This window comes from Urocitellus parryii, chromosome 2, assembly GCF_045843805.1.
Source record: "Urocitellus parryii isolate mUroPar1 chromosome 2, mUroPar1.hap1, whole genome shotgun sequence".
Lineage (NCBI taxonomy): Eukaryota > Metazoa > Chordata > Mammalia > Rodentia > Sciuridae > Urocitellus > Urocitellus parryii.
In genome coordinates, this window is record NC_135532.1 from 185,861,081 (window position 1) to 185,880,670 (window position 19,590).

At 38.0% G+C, this 19,590-nt stretch overlaps 1 protein-coding gene across 7 annotated transcripts in view; it reads left to right on the top strand.

Moving 5' to 3' along the window:
• The first annotated feature begins 3,097 nt into the window (after positions 1 to 3,097).
• The window catches only part of Abcc5 (ATP binding cassette subfamily C member 5), a 78,423-nt gene continuing 61,930 nt past the window's right edge, over positions 3,098 to 19,590 (top strand). For 2 of the 7 annotated variants that reach the window (XM_026389401.2, XM_026389406.2), the window contains exons 1-2: positions 5,361 to 5,815; positions 6,709 to 6,891. In XM_026389401.2, the coding sequence (XP_026245186.2) occupies positions 6,763 to 6,891 (129 nt within the window). In that variant the 5' untranslated portion in view covers positions 5,361 to 5,815; positions 6,709 to 6,762. The other 5 variants (XM_026389400.2, XM_026389403.2, XM_026389405.2 and 2 more) reach the window with 5 other exon arrangements.

Sequence of the window (19,590 nt, forward strand, 5' to 3'; positions counted from 1 at the left end):
GCAAGTAGAACATAAAATAGATATAAAATTCAAACTGTCTCTAAATCTCCAAACAATATAAACTCAGACTGTCTCAAGAAGGAATTTTTTAAAAGTTTTTTTTCTTTTCTTTTCCTTTATATTAACGACTTTCCAACTGCAGGCTACATGTATCCATCTAGTTATAATTTGGGGGATGAGGGTCTAAAAGAATGCTTTGGTATTGGTACTTTTCAAATATGCCCACAGAGTAACATTAGTAGCTAAAAGGTATGCTGATTTTCTCTATTGGTGGTCTCTTCTAATCAATAAAGCATATAATTTATGATTTACACACATACACTTATCTTAAAACTATTTCAATCAAAAAAGTTCAATTATTGACGCACCTAATGGGTGTCAATAATTAAACTATTTTGGTTGAAAAGTAAATGCAGCCTGTATACATTTTTTTAATTTTTCTCAAGCTGATATTCAGGGTAAACAATGGTTATTATTACTAATGTAGACCACAGTTGTTTATCTCTTCTGATCAAAAGCCCATTTTTATAGAAAAACACTTAAGAAGTTTTGAGGAATGTCTGGGAAGTTTGCTCTATACTAAGTCTGCCTAAGAAGGCTTCTGGCCTAAGAAGGCTCTATCTAGGCTAGATTATTTGATTTGGCTGTGGTGTTTTGTGGGACCAGATCACAGAAGGACTTGTACCAAGCTAAAGTTTGGTTGATCTATTGTCCAGTGTTTCCCCAAACTAGACTAAGGCTCAGACCTCTTTTGAGAAACAATTCTCTTAAATACCTGAGGCTGACTTAAGTCACTTTCATTATAATATTACTTAAATATGTACATTCATAAAACCGTGTACAAAGTGCTTATGCTTATAGCTCATATATCACTATAAAATTAAATTTGCAAATTGTATATCAAGACTACAAATAACATTAGTTTATTATAGTGGATACTTTTTTTTTTTTTGCTAAAACAAGATCATTGCTGTCATTTCCTGCCCTCCTTTTTAGTAAGCAACTAGTGTTTGAACACCAGTCATTTTTAAAAAATTTTGAACACCAGTTATTTTGTGAGGGGGTAGTTTCCTCTTTTCTTGAAGTTTAGGGAACATTACCCCCCAAAATATGTCACAACCCAGACACGTTTCAAGAAGGGCATATATTTTTGTCAATATCATGTAAAGAAGTATAGTTTCTTAGACAGACCAAGACAGGGCTACAGTTTTTTGAAGCCAGGCACCAATGCTATATAGTACATATCCATTGTTTTTCAAAGAAACTATAATAATTATATTTGAAGCATTTCAGGGACATCTTGGTAGTTTTAAAAAAATTTATACAAAGGTATCAGATTTGCAGCTGTTGGGTGCTACAGTATTTGAGGCATGGATGGATTCTTTAGGAGGTGGGATCTCATTGCTACCTTAATTTTCATTTTCCTGATGATTAGTGATATTGGGTGTCTTCATATTTGAGAAGTTGCTCAGGTTTCTTTTTCTGTGAGCTGTTTTTCATAGCACTTTCCTTTTCTTATTGAGTTGTAGAAATTACTTGAATATTTTGTATTTTAAGTATCAGTTTTAATTTTGTGGTTTAACTTTCATTTTATGGCATCTTATACATGTTTTAATTTTAATATAGTAAAAAATTATCAACCTTCCCTTTATTTTTTAATCTCAAGAGTTTTCCCTTATTCCTAAATTCATAAAGATGTTTCCTACTTTTTTCTAAAAGTTTTTAAGTTTTCTCATACCTGAATCTTTGATCTACCCCAGATTTTTCTGTGCAGTATGAAGTAGTAAGTTTTTCTTTTATATGGACAATTAACTCTTCCAGTGTTATTTGTCTAATGTCTTTATTTCCCCACAGATGTTGAAGGTTGTCTCTGTCACTGATCAAATTTACACATATGTGTCTGTTTCTAGGTTCTCTATTCTACTGCATTGGTCTATTAATTTATCTGTGTTCAAGAATACACTGTAATCCCAGCGGCTGGAGAGGCTGAGGCAGGAGGATTGTGAGTTGAAAGCCAGTCTCAGCAATGGCAAGGTGCTAAGCAACATAGTGAGACTCTGTCTCTAAATAGAATACAAAATAGATCTGGGGGTGTGGCTCAGTGATTGAGTGCCCCTGAGTTCAATCCCGGCTATCCATCCCCATCAAAAACAAAACAAAACAAACAAATAAAAAACCTACACTGGTGTCAGTAACTTCAGCTTTATGTTAGTGTCGTCACACTAGCTAATTAGTTGTTTGAAAAGGGAAAAGTCACTTTACCTACTTTTAAAATCTCATAATACCTACAAATAGGTTTAAGGAAAGTAAAAGCAAGAAAGTTGTTATGTAAAGCCCCAGAAAGAGTAAGGAGACACTCAATAGAGCAGTCTTTATATTATGATGATGCTGAAGGAACAGATAAAATAAAATAAAATAAAATAAAAAGGAAATGGTCGGTCTGAGAGTCCCATTTCTTTTTATTTATTTATTTATTTATTTATTTATTTATTTATTTATTTATTTAAGGTGAGTTTGCATACCACTTCTAAGGCTCTTGCCATTTTTAAAACTGTGATCTAGGCAGCACATTATGTGATGGACAGTTGGGAAAAAAGTGAGAAAGGTGGACTATGCAGAATGTAGTAGGGTCGAATCAGGAGCCAGCAAATGTAAACCGGTGGTAAGTGCCACAAGAGATAATGAGGTCTGTGGCTAGGGGGCCCGGGAAGGCTCTTCTTCAAGCAGAAGCAAGCTACGATGACCTTCACAGTATTTTCTGGCACATGAAGGGCCACGCATGGTTTGACAGCTCTGCCTACGAACATCAGGCTGCCTGCGAATGAAGGGCCATAGGCTACCCTACAGGATACCCATGGGGACACACGACCTCAAAGAAGATTCCAGGCAGGCTCCCAAAGATAAGGGAAGGATGGGGCAGTACCGGGAGCTCGGTGGAAAGAGGAGTAGCTCCCACCCCATCCCGGGTGTGTGCGGTGCTTCTGGGAAATGCAGTCCTTTGCTGCATGAGGAGCCAGGGGCTCCTGGAAGGGGGACTACAATTCCCTTCAGTCTTCCGAACGGTTTGTGCGGCGCGCTTGCGCGATGTGGCAGCCGATGCTGCTATAAAGGCTTGTTTTGCTCCGGTGCAGATGCTCCGGAGCGTGGTTGAGTGGCCAACGCTCCTGTCTGGGAGCTGGGGTGCAGGTAGGTGACGGCTTCAACCTTACCCCTACCGTGTCTTTTGATTGTCAGGAGGATCACCCCCTTGCCTTTCCTTGTGGTGCTGCGGGCTGTGATCCGGGTTCCAGCAGTTCGCGGGAAGCTGGAGACTTGAGAAGCGAGGCCTGGCCTCCTTCTGTTCTCCCGCTGTCCTCTTCTTGTGTTGCGCCCTCAGGGGGCTTTCGATGGGGTCTTTGCGTCTGAAAGCAGGCAGGTAGGGTTGGAGTGAGTGGTCGGGTGCCGGCTCCATCCCCGGATGCGGCCACCAGGGGGTGCTGCGTTCCCGGGCGGTGGGTGTGGGTAGCAATCGCATCGCCTCGCCTAGCCTCGCCAGGCCCTTGCTGGCGGTGGGAACGCCCTAAGGCAGGGGCTCCTCCAGCGAAGCTGGCCTGAGAAAAGACTCTACCTCAAAGGTTGTGGGCGGGAGGCCTGGGCACCGGTCTCAAGCTGCGAACCGGAGATAGCGCTATCAGCCACCTCCGAAGTCGGTGATTCCCTTCGTTTTTGCAAACCGGTAAATGGAGGTACGTGACATAAGCACGAACAGCAAGCCCGTGGCAGAGCCGGGAATGGAGCCCACATCTCTTGACTGTCATCGGGTGCCCTTTTCACCTCTACCACACCGAGCTGTGCGTTGCTTTGAATTTACCACACAGGGTCATTTGGTTCGGCACAAACGTGGGAAGCTGGAGACAGGTAGGCGCAGGAACGATTGGGAAAGTTTCTGAAGGTTTTGAAGGAGGAGATGGGTAGCTTATACAGTGGTCTTTAGCGTAAATGAAAGGCTGGAAGCTTGGAGGCACAAGTGGATTGCAGGGGGCGTGGTAAATATGTATCTTTTTAGCTTCAGGGTTTCCTTGTGCCAGCTTCAGGGCCTGGCCTCTGAGGTACTGGAAACTACTCAGGAATGTTGTGATAAGGCACTTGGAAACACCAGTCAGCCTGGTTACTGTTCTTGTAAACCTGCGCAGCTCCCCTCCCTCGTGCAGTTGTGTCGGTGTCGCTGTGCAGGGAGAGTGTCTACCCTTTTATCACTGGCAGGAGACTTCTTGATATAAAAGGTAGCTAGCTGACCAACTGGCCTCAACCCAGTCAATTTTGAGTCTAAACACTTCATTGGGGTTCCCCCACATTCATTATTATTGTTCTGCCCTTACCCAGCTCTGCCGCTCCCTTAAAAATCCCCTTCTTTTCTTCTACCCTTTATAGCTGAGACAAGTTAGCTTTTGAAAGACTTTCCAACAACTTCAAGGGGGAACAGGAGGAAAAAATATATAAATAGTATATATTTTAAAAAGTCTGATCTATCCTTAGCTGCTTCAGAGTAGGGTCTTGTTTCCCTCCTAAATCTATTTGACTTCCTTTTGCTTAGCTGGCCTCCACGTGGAGTCCCCTGTCGATATCCCTGAAATACAGAAGATGGTGTCCTCCCTATGTTCAAGGCCAGGAGGCAGTAACTTTGTGCCTACTCAGAGCCTATCTACTCTCATGACTAGCCCTTTTTTTCCAGGAAATTTGAGAGATGGAGATGTTAAAGATAATGGAAACAGTTCCTCATACCTTTCATATTTAGAATAACTTGATTCCTTAGAACAGGATAGTTTAGGATAGGTCCCTCAGGGTAGCTCACTAAGGTCCCTATCTTACGCTGGTCACAATAGATACAACAAAACAACAATTATTTCTGTCATAACAGAAATCATTTCATCCCTGCCACTATCTACTCAAGAGTTCTGCTGATTCTGCTCTTCCTTTGAAATAAAGTAGTTGAAAGCATTTAGCTATCCTGGATTCTTTGGTTTTTGAGCTGCTCTTAATGTGGGATTTGGTATTGTGAATGAGTTGGTTATCTTGGCCTAGCCTTTTTCAAGCTCCCTACCTTGTCTCCCTTCCTGACTATTTAAAAAGTAGCACTAATCCTCTTCAGATAATCTGCTTGGTTAGGGAACCTTTGGAGGGGAAGGTTGGACTTCTGTGATCATGGTAACAAGAAGGGTTCCTCTGATCTGCAGCTACAGCTGGACAGTGGGGACACTGGCAGATGCCAGGTCTGTTTATAGTTTAGCCTTAATGAGGTCTCAATGACGTGATTGCTGTGCTCTTGCTTAGTAAGCTGGTGTTCTTTATGGTGCACTTTGTCATTGGACAAGGTGATTTTTTTTTTAAGATAAATAACATAGCAATATCAATTTAGGGTACTTGAATCCGGATTTTGAAAAGAAGAAATCAAGTTTTCTTTGTGCTGGTAACCTGTCTCTATGGAGTAGATTTAGTCCTCTTTAGGTAGAGGATTAGTGAGTGTTTTTCTCTTTTTTTCTGATACACTTAAAATGAATTATAATTGTCAGAATTTTGTGCTGCTTGGAGGAGTTGTACTTCTAAGTCACAGGGAGAGCCCTGGATTTTTGCTACATTGTAATTTCTAGTGAGACTGCTGTGCAAGGTGTTTTCTCAGCTTCTATCTGGGAACTTGCAAACCTTCAGAGTGGGAGAATGTTTTAGAGAGGCTCTTATGTGTTTATTTTTTAAAAAGTGACCAGAGTTGATAGAGGAGTATTGATTAGAGTTAACTAAGCAAGCGGTGGTTTAGAACAGAGGTTCAGGTGGAAATTAGGTAAGAATGGGGAATTTATTGTTTTTAAATAACAACTTTACTGAGATTTAACTTATTATAAAATTCATCCTTTTAAAGTATACAATTTAATGTTGTTGGAGATATATATGACATTTTTAATACCCCAAGGGGAAATTTATGTTTAAAATTTTATCCTATTATTTTGTATTTTAGCTGTGTAATTGCATGGAGCTTAAAAACAATATGAGCTAATCTATTAGCTAATTATAAAACTAAGGAGATAGGATTTATCATTGTAGGATAAGTGTTTTATAAGTTTTTATTTAATAAAATTTGGTAGAAGAAATGATATATTTTAAAATTATTGCGTTTATAATGTTTAGAACAAATAGATTTTTCCTAGAAAGTCTGAAAAAGAAAAAAATTATCTAAATGTTCCATCTATTGCATTTGAATGTAGTTGAAATGGGTGGATATTTCTTTAGTAGTGTGTTTATTATGTTTTTAAAAATTTTTCCCTTGGGGGTGGGAGAAGTTAATTTTTCTTGATTCTGTTATGCTGATTTTTTTTTTGTTTAAAAAAATGAAATGATAGTTCTGAAATTTTGAAAAATCACTTTTATAGCTTGATACTTTTTATGGCTTTTTTCTTTTCTTTTTTTTCGGGGGGGGGGGTACTGGGGATTGAACTCAGGGGCACTCTCTCACTGAGACACATCCCCAGCCCTATTTTTGTATTTTATTTAGAGACAGGGTCTCACTGAGTTGCAATTCTCTTGCCTCAGCCTCCGAGTAGTTGGGATTACAGGTGTGTGCCACTGTGCCCGGCTTTTTATAGGTTTAATACTTTTGCCCTTTTTTCCAAAAGTATTTTAGAATATGTTTAAACACAATGTAGGAAATATCTGTTCTTGTTGAATTTTTAATTTCAGAAATTCTGAGTGAAACCAAGAGTCTGTGAACCCTGGCACCTCCACTCAGCAAAGATGAAGGATATTGACATAGGAAAAGAGTACATCATCCCCAGTCCCGGCTATAGAAATGTCAGGGAGAGAAGCAGCACTTCTGGGCCACACAGAGACCGTGAGGACTCCAAGTTCAAGAGAACTCGACCGGTCAGTGTTTCTTTTCCTAGGTGTCCCTTTTCCTTCTGCTTGTTGTATTAGACCACACCTATTTTTTTTTTTTGTATAGTGCATAATTTAAACATCTATTTTTCTTTATTGGCTTTAGGTCATTGTTAAGAATTTATGTTTATGGTTACTTGGGGCAGGGAGTGTAGCTTGGTGTAGAGCAAGCACTTAGCCTGTAGGATGTCCTGGGCTCAGTCTCTAAACTAACAACAAAAACAACACCCAAAAGCAAAAGCCAAAAAAACAAGAACTTATAATTACTTGTGAAGGAGTCGCTGGTTCATAGTAAACACTTAATAAGTGGAAGGAGAGTGTCCTGCAGGCTCTTATCTATTTCTTCCTTAGTGTTCTCTTTCATTTATTCCATTTTTGATGTCTTCTGAAGAACTTTAGCTTAAGAGAAGCTAACTTATAAGGGGGCAGGGGACAGAATGAATTTGAACCATTAATCTTTATTCATTGTAATTTGGGGATTTTTTTCTTTTACCTGTGTTTTGTGTTTAAAACATGAATCATTTGGAGAGATTTGCTGAGGGTGATTGGAATAATTCTAGATATTTGAAGGATAATCTGTAAGTCTTTCAGGTGAATTCATGAATGTAAAGAAGTCTTTAATATTTATCTCTTTCCTCCAATAGAAATAATGAAAATATATTTTAAACTGGAGGACATATGTATGTGTATATATATATTGTCTGAGAAAAAGCATTATACCTTTTCTTGAATTGCTAAAGAAACTAATAGGTCAGAGTAGGGGTGACTAGGTTTAGGCAGTTGATGTTTAAGTTCATGTATTTGTTATGTGAAAACCTAAGAAAGATTTGGACTTTGCAGTTGTTGGTGGGTGTTTCATTAGCCTGACATTACTGTTCCTCTTTGGTGCATGAAAGCCTTTGCTTTCTTTTTCTTTCTTTCTTTCTTTTTTTTTTTTTTTTTTTAAAGAGAGAGTGAGAGAGGAGAGAGAGAGAGAGAATTTTTAATATTTCTTTTTTTAGTTCTCGGCGGACACAACATCTTTGTTGGTATGTGGTGCTGAGGATCGAACCCGGGCCGCACGCATGCCAGGCGAGCGAGTTACCGCTTGAGCCACATCCCCAGCCCCAGCCTTTGCTTTCTTAATCAACATTGTCTCACTCATAGGTCTCTATCTCAGTTACTTAACTATTATAGAATACAATCCCATTAGGCTTATCTTTGGAAAAACAATTGCAATGTAATCAGTGTCAAATACTTCTTTGGTGCCTATTTTGTAACTTCTTTGGGTCCTTTGTCTAGACCTTATGTTAACTAAACATTTATTGAATATATTCTGACAACATCAGTGTGGCACATGAAATCACAAAGATAACCTTGGAGTAGGGCTTTGGAGGGTGATTAGGTGGGAAGGTTTTTTAGGTAATAAAGACCCAGAGGCATAGAAAAAGTACATGGCATGTTGAAACCTTGGATAAACTGCATCATCGTGCCTTAGTCGTTTATATATAAAATGGTGTCAACAGTGATATTTAGGGCTGTGGTTGTGGCTCAGTGAAGAAACACTTGCCTAGCACATGTGAGGCACTGGGTTTGAACCTCAGCACCACATATAAATAAAATAAAGGTATTGTGTTCACCTAAAACTAAAAAAAAAAAAAAAAAAGAAGAAGAAGAAGAAGAAGAAAACAGTAAATTTAACTCATGGGATCATTGAGAATTAAGTGAAATAATATACACAAAATACTTAGGATTATGCCTGGCATATCCAGTGATCAGTAAATGTGAGCTCTTAGATCTAGTTGTCTAGAATGTAGGATGTGTAAAGGGGGTATAGGTCAAGAAAAACTGAGCATGCTGTGCTAAGGAATCTTTTACTGTGGACATTGAAGAACTATTGGAAATTAATGAGGTGTTTTTTAACTCTTATTTTGAGATAAGTGTAAATTCACATGCAGTTGTAAAAAAAAATACAGAGTGATCTTTTATATTCTTTATCCTGTTTCCCCCCACCAAAGTAACATCTTGCATAATTTTAATATAGTATCTCAACAGGATAGTGATTGGCCTTGATCCAATCATTTGACTCCATTAAGTATAGTTTTACATGTAGTAGTTGGTTATGTATGCACACGCATTCTATGCAGTTTTTACCAGTCAAAATACCAAAGTTCCATCACAAGCATCTCTCATGCTGCCTTTTATAACTACCTCACCCTACCCACCGGAAACCACTACTCTTTTTTTTTTTCTAAAAGCTTTAAAAAGTTAAAGTTTTAATGTTCAAGAGAATTTCTAAAGATGTAAATAAAATTGTAATGCAGTAAAAACTAACACTTATAGACCAGTAAGCTAAAAATATTCTCTGGTTCTAAAAAGTCTCCTAAAGTAGTTTAAAGATTTTTTTTTCTCATTGAAATGGACATGATCAAATATTTATTTGAAATAAATATAAATTGTTTTAAATAAAATATAGAAACATAATAAAAGTTATTTCACTGAAAGAGGGTTTAGTGCCACTTGAACCCTTGTAAATATGTATCACTGACTAACATTAGGATCAACTGGACTGAAAGATAGTTCACCCAATTAGAATTTAGCAATACTCTCACATTTCCCTAATAACACAAACCCCGATATTTTAAAAACCCTATTAATATTAGAAGCACAAATGCTAGTAAAATGATCACCAACTTACAATGGTTTGCCTTAATAATTTTCAGCTTACAACAATGTGAAAGCAGTACACATTCAGTAGAAACTGTACTGCAGATTTTGAATTTTGTTCTTTCTCAGACTAACAGTATGATCTGATGATCTCTTATGCTGGGCAGTGGCAGCAAGCTATAGTTTACTACCAGTCTCATAGTAACAAGGGAAAAACTAAGACTATAATGTAACTGTGTTGCTAAGCTAGGATGTGCATGCAGTAGGTTAAGTGTATTCAATGCATTTCTTATTTAAAATATTTTCAACTCACAATGTGTTTATCAGGATATTTATCAGAAAGTCAAAGAGCATCTATTCAGGAAGTATTAGTTTTAATAGGTGTCTCACAGTGTGATTTAAATTAATTGAAAAAGGGAATTATAAATTATTATAGACTTCATTTTAAAAGAATGTTATACTTATTGCAATATCATCTGTGCACACAATAAATATGATCAGGAGAATACAAAAAGCATAGGGGCTAGGCCCTTATTAAAGTCATACTCCTCTCTGGACCCTGGCAAATATCATATTTGTTGAGCAACAGCCAGGCATCTCTAAGATTTCAGGAGTCCATATGAATTTTATTTTCATTACTCTTGACTGTTTTCCTAAACTTTTAAATTTGAGTACTGTTTTCTTGAAACCACTACTTTTTTCTTTGGGAAACCACTACTCTTTTCTTCATCTCTATGATTTTGTCATTTTAAGAATGCTATATATTGGGGCTGGGATTGTGGCTCAGCAGTAGAGCGCTTGTCTAGCACGTGCAAGGCCCTGGGTTTGATCCTCAGCACCACATAAAAAAATAAAATAAATAAAATAAAGGTATTATGTCCAACTACTTCTAAAAAATAAATGTTTTTTTTAAAAAGAATGCTATATAAATGGAATCATATAGTGTAACTTTTGTTTTGATGGGTACTGAGGATTGAACTCAGGGGCACTCAACCACTGAGCCACATCACATCCCCAGCCCTTTTTTGTATTCTATTTAGAGACAGGGTCTCACTGAGTTGCTTGGTGCCTCGCTTGGAACTCTAGATCCTCCTGCCTCAGCCTCCTGAGCCGCTGGGATCTCAGGCAAGCACCACTGTGGCCGGCTTAGTGTAACCTTTTGAGATTGCTTTTTTCACTCAGCCTAATTCCACTACAAGACTACCTCTTGTAGTGGGCCTTAGTAGTTCTTTTGTTTTTAATGCTGGATAGTATTCTGTGTTATAGAAAAACCAATTTGTTTAACCAATTATCACTGAAGGACATTTGAGTTATTTCTGGTTTGTAACAATTATAAATAAAGGTATTTTAAATATTTGTGAGCTGGATTTTGTGTGAACATAAGCTTACATTTCTTGGATGAATGTCTAGGACTCTAAATTACATATGGGTAAGTGCATATTTATTTTTATAACAAACTGCAATACTCTTTCCCAGAGTGGCTGTATCATTTCACATTCACACCAGCAATGATCCAGTTTTTCTGCATTCTTGCCAGTATTTGGAGTTACCATTATTTTTGTTGTAGACATTCCGATTGGTATTTCTGATATCTCATTGTGGTTTTTATTTGCATTTCTCTAATGACTTTAGATTCTGAAAAGAGAACAGATTTTTAAGACTAGATTTTATTTTAAATTAGTCTTGAAACAGTGCAGAAAAACCTTATATTGGAGAGAGAGACAAAATACAGGAGCCATCAGGAGGCTGTTGTGTCAATTCCTGTCAGAACGTCCAGGGTGTAAAAGTGAGGCTGCAGGAGGTGGAAGAGGTGAGGGATATTTCTGGAAGGGGAAGGAGGCCTGGAGTGTCTGGGATTGGTGGTAAGGATTTAAAACTGTTAGTGGACATAGGGCAAGAGAAGGAGAAGATTTGGTAGAAAAGAATGAGTGGTTTTGTTTGCTTCTTGGTCTAAGATCCAAATGAGTGATTTTGAACATGTTGAATTTGAAGTGCATCCTGGTAAAATTATCAGTAGGTAGAGCACGGACCAGAAGTAAAGAAGAATTTTGGACTCATTAGTGTGCCCATGTGGATGAAGCCATGGATGTGGGCAAGCTTGCCCAGAGTGGCTCGTAGAGCAAGGAAAGGTAGAACCTGTGCAGCTAGGGTGTGGACCTGTGAAATTCCTGGGGACAGGAGCCTGTCCAGTTTGTTGAGGTTGAATTGACATTGGGATATGCAAAGGCAGCAGCAGATTCCCTCCACAGGTGGAAGAAGTGCAAACAGAGTCAGCCATTGTGATAACTGGCTTCCCCCTGTGACGAAACCTGATGTTGAGCAACAGCAAGGCTTGTGCATCTATAAGGTTTCAGGAGTCCATATGAATTTTATTTTCATTACTCTTGCCTATTTTCTAAACTTTTTAATTTTCTTGATTTTTATCATATAATTTACCCTCTGAACAGTTTTCACTTAAAGTATTTCTTTTAGTCTACTTTCTCTCTTTTTCTTAGCCTTGACCTAAGCAATAAAATCAAACAAAAAAATAGGTTTATTCATCCTATTTTTGTATATACATTAAATGAGCTACTAAGTGTTTTTAGAAGTTCACATATCATCTAGAATCCTCTCAAATACCACCATCAAAAAACACAATTTCTCAGATACATTTATCTTGAGCTTGGCTCATATGTTAATAAATTTACTCACAGAAGGAACCAGCAAGATGATAAAAACTTTCTAGCCTGAAATTGTATAAAAGTAGATCATTCAAGTTGTTAGGAAGCAGGACACCTGCATAAGAATATTGAGTTTTTTAAAAAAGTAAACAGCTAATTGGGCAGAGTTTGCAATTTCATGTCACATCGTCATAACAATCATTTCTATAATAGTTGTTAGAGAGGTGATCTGGGACAGGACCTCCCAGATGCTAGGTATGCCTGCTGTCAATCAGAAATAATTTAAAAAAAAAAAAAAAAACAGTACCTTTCAGTAACAAAAGATAAGGACACATCTCATTTTCTGAATTGGAAAACAAGGTTTCTTTCACCATTTCGCCTTTGATAGGTCCAGGTAATTGGAAGCACAAAACTGTATCAAACAGATGTCAGAAGCAAAGGACCAAAGAAAAAGTTCTGATTTTAAATAGGTCAGTGCTGTAAACAAATATTCTGTGTACACAGTGTGGTCATTTCTTAAGTATTGTGACCAAATCTTTCTTTTGGAATATTCTGGGAAAATTTTCTGATCAGTCATGTCTTTAAATATTTGTAGTTTCCTACATCTGCTTAGAGATAATTAGGACAAATTTGGATGCATTTGCACACCTACCCTTTCTTTAGGACTATAAAGTTAATTTCTGTGGCACAACCAATCTTTTGCTTGGCTGACACCCTTTAACCCTGATTGTTAATAGTGGTGCCTTCTGTTGTTGTTAGTTCTTTGAACTAAGAACTAGCTTTGACCAGCATTCTTTCAACTTACTTAAAGATTTATATCTAGACCACTACTGAACACTGTTATGGTACTTGAGGTCTCATTTTTCAGGTATTAGCTCCCTTCCTTATAATTACATTCATATCTGCACATGTAGATCATATGACTCCATAAACTTATATACATATATAATTTTGTTTTTGCGGGGGCGGGGGGCTCTTCCTAGTGGTACCAGGGATTGGACTCTGGGCCTTGCACATGCTAGGCAAATTTTGTACCCACTGACCTACATCTCCAGCCTTTTAAAAAAATATCATTTTTTCATTGAGACAGGGTCTTGCTAAGTTGTCCAGGCTGTGCTGGAACTTGTGATCCTTCTGTTCCAGCTTCCTGAGTAGCTGGGATTATTGGCATGTGTCATGGCCCTGATTTTTTTTTCCCCCTTTTTAAGGTACAGTGTTGATCATTTTATAATTCAGCAAACATTTGTGCACTCTTCAGGATGTAGGCACAGTGCTTGTCCTTTAGTAGATGCTTAAACTCATAAACATGAACTTGTATTACTATAATTTGGGTGCTATGGAAATTGACAAAAAAAGAGAAATGCTTCTCTCTTAGGGAAGACTAAAAGAGGAGCATTTGACTGGAGGCTTGATGAATAGGTAGCATTTGGAGATATCAAGAAAAAGCCAGGCAGAAGAAAGTGTTATGGGTAGGGACCACTAGGCCCCTTTGGGATTAAGCATGAAGTATGTGGATCACAAATAGGGATAAGTCAGTGGGCTTCAGATTATAATGTTCTTGAATAATAAGTAAAGGAGTTTGGGATTTTGTTGCTTTAATGTTTAGAAAAAATAATATTTAAGCCAAAGCAAGACAAAGCTAGAGACGTTTTGATAAGCTTTGATTGTGATGGTCCTTTTTCCTAGTGCTCTCAGACCAAAGCTAAAGATGATGTATTTTTTACTGGCATGTCTAATCTAAAGATGGAGGAAGGATGAAGAATGAGTAGGAGTCAACGAAAGTTCATGTGCCATTATTACCGCATTATTTTTTTTCTTTACCCAAAAGTACTGTTGGTGGAATTTTCCTCCAAGTTAGAATATTCTGCATCTAGGAAAAGTAACAAAGCACAAGTGTTCAGAAAATCCAAGAATCTTCACTGAGCAATTTTAAAATTCTGTGTGGGGCTGATTCTTTAACCTTGCTTGGAGTTTTTATGATTAGTTATTTGAAATATTTTGGTGAATTGAAATTTTATCTTAGGATAAAGGATTAAGGATGTGGGTCTAATCTTACCAAAAATAATTCTATATTAGGAAAGAAATGGGGGCTCACAATGGAAAATGTGCAATGTGTGTAAGATTAGAACAGAAAAAATATATCACCCTTACCCTTCTACTTACAGACACTGTTGTTTTCATAAAATAGTTTTGCCCAGTAACGTTACACTTTTAGAGAATTTGACCCTGAAAGCTTTTCTTTACAGATTAAGGGTATATGAGGTTTTTTATAAATGCCTTCGTATTGTCAGAGTCAAGAATATTACCTGTGTTTGTACTTGCTCTTAGGAAGGAGAGCAAGATGAAGGAGATAGTTTTTTTTTTTTTTTTTCCAGTTCTGCATTATTTTTCTCTGGACTGGTACTCAGTGACTTAGCAGATTTTCTGGATAGTATTAAGACGAGTAAGAACACTCCCCCCCCACCCCGCCCCTGCTCCCCCCTCCCTTTGCTTTCCCTCCCTATAGGCATCCGTAGAGCTTTGTAAGGCTCAGTAGTCTAGGGGTGCTGCTGGGTGCGATATGGTATCTGGCCTATGGCCAGCTGTTGGTCTCCAGTAGCAGCCTAGAGCTCTCTGGAGGAGATGACAACAGCGCTGCTATTGGTGCAGAGCCCAGGTGACTGTGCCGCTGGGGACAACATGATAGCTCCCCCTCGAAGGGGCTCCTGAGGCTGGCCTGTTGCCTTGATCCTGAGCTCATACTGCCAACTGCAGCAAGACTGCTGCTGCCTTCCCAGGGAACACTCCTACAGGGAAATAAATACAACTACTGGCCAGAGTTTAAAGAGCTTTCTGTCAAAAGGGAAGAAAAGTGTTGAAACTGGCTTCCTGTTTTCAAAGCAGTTTTAAGTGCCCAAGTCTTTATTTTGTTAACTTTGTTAACTTATAAATAGCCAATGAAAACTTTCAAGGAAACCTTGTTTCTATTTTTAGGTAACTTCTGCTAATGCTTTCTTTAGTGTCTTGGCATTTTCTCCACTCTCTTAATCAAAAATAAAAATATCAATGTCAAGAACAAGAAACAGGGTCTCCAAAAGTTTTGCAATGGTTGAACCAGACAACTTTCAAACTTACTAACATGAAGTTTATTTGATACGTTGACACTCACAAATGAGCAGAATTACCCTCCTTTTAAGGAGTTAACTATCTGTTAAATGTGTTTTAATTATTTAATTATTTAAGATTATTTTCTGAAATATCTGTTCAAAGAATCAACTTAATTTTGTTAATCGATAGCAGATGAAAACTTACATTTAACAAAGCCTGCTCATAGAGACAGAAAGGAAGATTGATTTATAAATGTGTGTACTTTAAAAGAGAGATGGGATCATAAAGGCTATCCTGATCAGCTCCCATTTTATCTCACTGGTTTGTGAGTAAGAAGTAAAAGAGAGAAGTTTGCTGGGCAGATTGGGCCAGACTGTGTGCTCCTCTCAGTGGTATTATTTCTGCAAAAAACAGAGCTCTCCGTTTCTCTTCATCATTAATTTCTGCAGCCTGCTCTCTTGGCCCAGTGTGTTGGAATGCTAAAAGGAGCATGAAACAGCCAGCCAATGCCAAAGTACTGATAACTGTACCTAACTTTGGAGTTCAGGAAATGTTTGTTTTTGAAAGCAAATATTGACAAAAAGGATTCATTTGTTGATCTATGTCATAGAAATAGACATATTCAGGTTTTTAGAGACAAACTGCACAGAATGGATTTCAATAAATGACTATAGTTGGTTGCCTTTTTAAGAATCTCATGAACTTTGTAAACTTCTTTATATTTTTAGTTGGCATTGAATGTTTACTCAGTTTTCTTGAATGTGGTATCACATGGTAGAAAGAACAGCTCAGTTATCCATGAGAGTCAGGAACTTTTGTGTTTCTTCCCATCGTGCTCTATAGTTCTAGCCTGCTCTACAGTATTGCGGTCACATATGGAACCCCTGGTGCCTGTATTAAGCATTTGACATTTAACACGCTGTATTAGCCTTTGAAAGAAGTTTTATTTGCAAATTCTATTCAAATTTTTTTTTCCTTTAAGCTAAATCCTGAAAATCTGGTTGAAGGGATTTTGTCAAGTGCAACAGACCAGCATTCTCAAGTTCTGCTATCTAAAGCAATGGTTTTTAGGTCAGGCTGCATATTAAAATCCTTTAAAGAATTTTTTTTTTTTTTTAAATACTGATACACCCTATCCCAGACCTGTTAAGTGAGTCTCTGGGGTAGAACATAGAACACAGGTACTGATATGATTTTAAAGTTCCTCAGTGATCCTAATGTGTAGCCAGTGCTGGGAACCTCTGCTCTAGATCTCCTGGAATAAAGACTGTTTGTTTTATCCCCTCAACCGATGGTCTTCAAGTGTTTCCCCACCCCATGCATGATTCATTTTCATTTTAATCCTCTGAAACATTATCATGGTATTAACAAGGTTAATCTCCAACCTCAATGTAATAGGAACTTTGAATAAAGTTGCTTAGAATTAAGCTTATGAAACAACGGAAAGCCCTCAAATGCCTACTGATTATGGAGTAATGCAAGATTATGATCTGCAGGAAAATACCTGTTTTACCATGGTGGTGGTTTTAAGTTATATCCATTGGCTTCGTATATTTACCCTGTGAATTGTGTTAATAGCTGGTCTTTGGAATGAGAGTTATAAATGACTGAGATGATGCCCAAGTTAATTCATTTTTCCCAGCATGGCTCAGCTGCCAAGTGGTAGTGATGAGATTAGCAGGTCCCCTGACTTTGAATAGTATGCTCTTGCTATTATATTCTGCATCTTCCTACCATGAAGGCTAGTTCTAGAATTTTGCTGACCCTCTTGTCTGAAGTGGCTGCTCTTTGGAAGTTCTTTTAAAAAAATATTTTTTAGTTATAATTGGACACAATATCTTTATTTTAATTATTTATTTTTATGTGATGATGAGGATCTAATCCAGGGCCTCGCATGTGCTAGGCGAGTACTCTACTGCTGAGCCACAATCCCAGCCCCTCTTTGGAAGTTCTTAAGGGAAAAGCTTGAGATGATCAGGATCATGTTAACAACCCACTGAGAAGGAAAGGTGTGAGATTTCGGAGAAGAAGTATCCCAGGGTGGTAAGCCTGAAGTTAGCTAGTCTTGGGAGGATACCAACTTTTAAATTTTTTTTTTTAAAGAGAGAGAGAGAGAGAGAGAGAGAGAGAGAGGAGAGAGAGAGAGAGAGAGAGAGAGAGAGAGAGAGAGAGAGAGAGAGAGAATCTTTTAATATTTATTTTTTAGTTTTCGGCGGATACAACATCTTTGTTGGTATGTGGTGCTGAGGATCGAACCCTGGTCGCACGCATGCCGGGCAAGCACTCTACCGCTTGAGCCACATCCCCACCCCAAATTTCTTTTTAAATTTAAAAGAAAATTTTAAGTTCTCATTTTTTTAAACAGTTTTATTACCTTTGATTTTTTTTAAGGCCCTGACATCCGCAGAAAGGCTTTTCTGGGGCTGGAAGGCTGTGTAAAAGGAGGTCTCTCATTGTGTTTTTAAGATCTTGTGATTTATGGAGAGGAGAGGAGGACTGTACTACAGAACCTGAGGCTTGTGGATTCTGATCATACTCCAGGAAAACTTTTCTTTGAGGTGTGTGCAGATAGAAGTGCCGGATAGAAGTGCCGAGGCCCCTAATCCCCTCAGAAGCCTCCATGTAGCCCCTGGAAGTCTGCATTCAAGAACAACTTGGATGAGTCTTCAGCCTTAAGGCATAGGAAGGCTTCCCGGCTGTTGTGCTGCTGTCAGGATTGTCCAGCCTGGGGAATGATTGCTGGCCTCTGGTATCATGTCCCAGGGGCCTCAGTGCAGGGAAAACCACATGGTTGCCCTGTCAGCAAACATTCTGCTCCGACATCCTAAAATAAGATGGACATAAACGGTGGCCATGTGGCATGATAAATGCATTAATTATTACAGATACAAAGATGACATTAGTGTCCTCAGAGGAGAGGAAGTCTCTTGTGTAAGCAACTCTATTTGCTTATGGATTGAATATTCCTTGTTCCCTCTCAGATGGGCATATATGTGCACATGTGATTCCCTGACCTTTGAGTCTTGGCACAGTCTGAACTTCATTGTCTCTTTTTAGCTCTGCAGTGTCTCCACTGCTTCCCTATCATCATCACCTTGGTAGGGAAAAAATGCTCAGTGTCTCATAGCCACATAGTGACAGGGAAGATACAGATGGCACTAGTATTTCATTCTGTGTTCTTAACTCCTGGATCAAGCAGTGTTTTCCCCCTGGAATGAATCACCTGCTGTGAAGCCTCTCTCTGTGGTTGGGCCATCTGGTCATCAAGAGCCCCACTGTTGTGCTCCTTACCAGCTATAAAGAAAACACGTGCCCTCATCCAAGGAGAAGTTTTAGAAAGTCATTTCAGAAAAGGATTTAAAGCATCATAATGTTTTTTTAAAAAAACATAAAGTATTTTTCCCTAGATCAGCATGTATCAAGAATATATTTAGCTGCCTAGAGCCACCTCACTACTCCTGACACTTTGGGGCCAGATAATTCTTTAGTGTAGGATTGTCCTGTGCATTATAGGTTGTTCAGCACCAGCCCTGGTCCCTGTCTCTTAGAGCTGTTAGCACTCTTCCAGTAGTGACAACCACAAGTGTGGTTGTCCCCTGGCAAGTAAAAACATCCTCATTTGAGAACTACTGACTACACTGCCCAATACAGTCAATACAGTAGGAACTAGCCACACATGGTTATTTAGCATTTGAAATGTGGCCAGTCTGAGTTGAGTTGTGCTTTAAGTACAGAACACATACCATATTTCAAAAACAAATATAAAATTTATAAAATACCTCATTAATAATTGTATATTGAGTATGTTAAAAAGTAATGCCTTTTATATAATGTTAAATATCATTAAATATATATTTTATTGCATTAAAATGTATTAGTAAAATTAATTATATCTTTTACTTTTAAATATGGCTATTAAAAATATTAAATTGCATTTTGTGGCTTATATTTGTGGCTTGCATTTTTTTCTGTTGGACAGCACTTGAGCTAGTGTTCATGTACCATAGTTGAACTATTATTCTTGTATTAGGCATTTATATCCCTAAAAACAGTAGAGTTTAAATGATTTTTTTCCCCTTTGGAAATTTTTCATTCATACAGTAAAATTATGCAGACGCAGCATATGTAAAGTGTTACATGTTGCCAGTTTTTTCTCTTGAGTATCTGCGATGCCATATTAAAAATTGGTTTGGTGTTCAGATAGTGTATGTTTCTCTCTTTTTCCTCTTTCCCATGTTGGATTTTATCTCCTTTTATAAAGATGTACAGTTGTAAATTAAAATTCAGTTTCTGT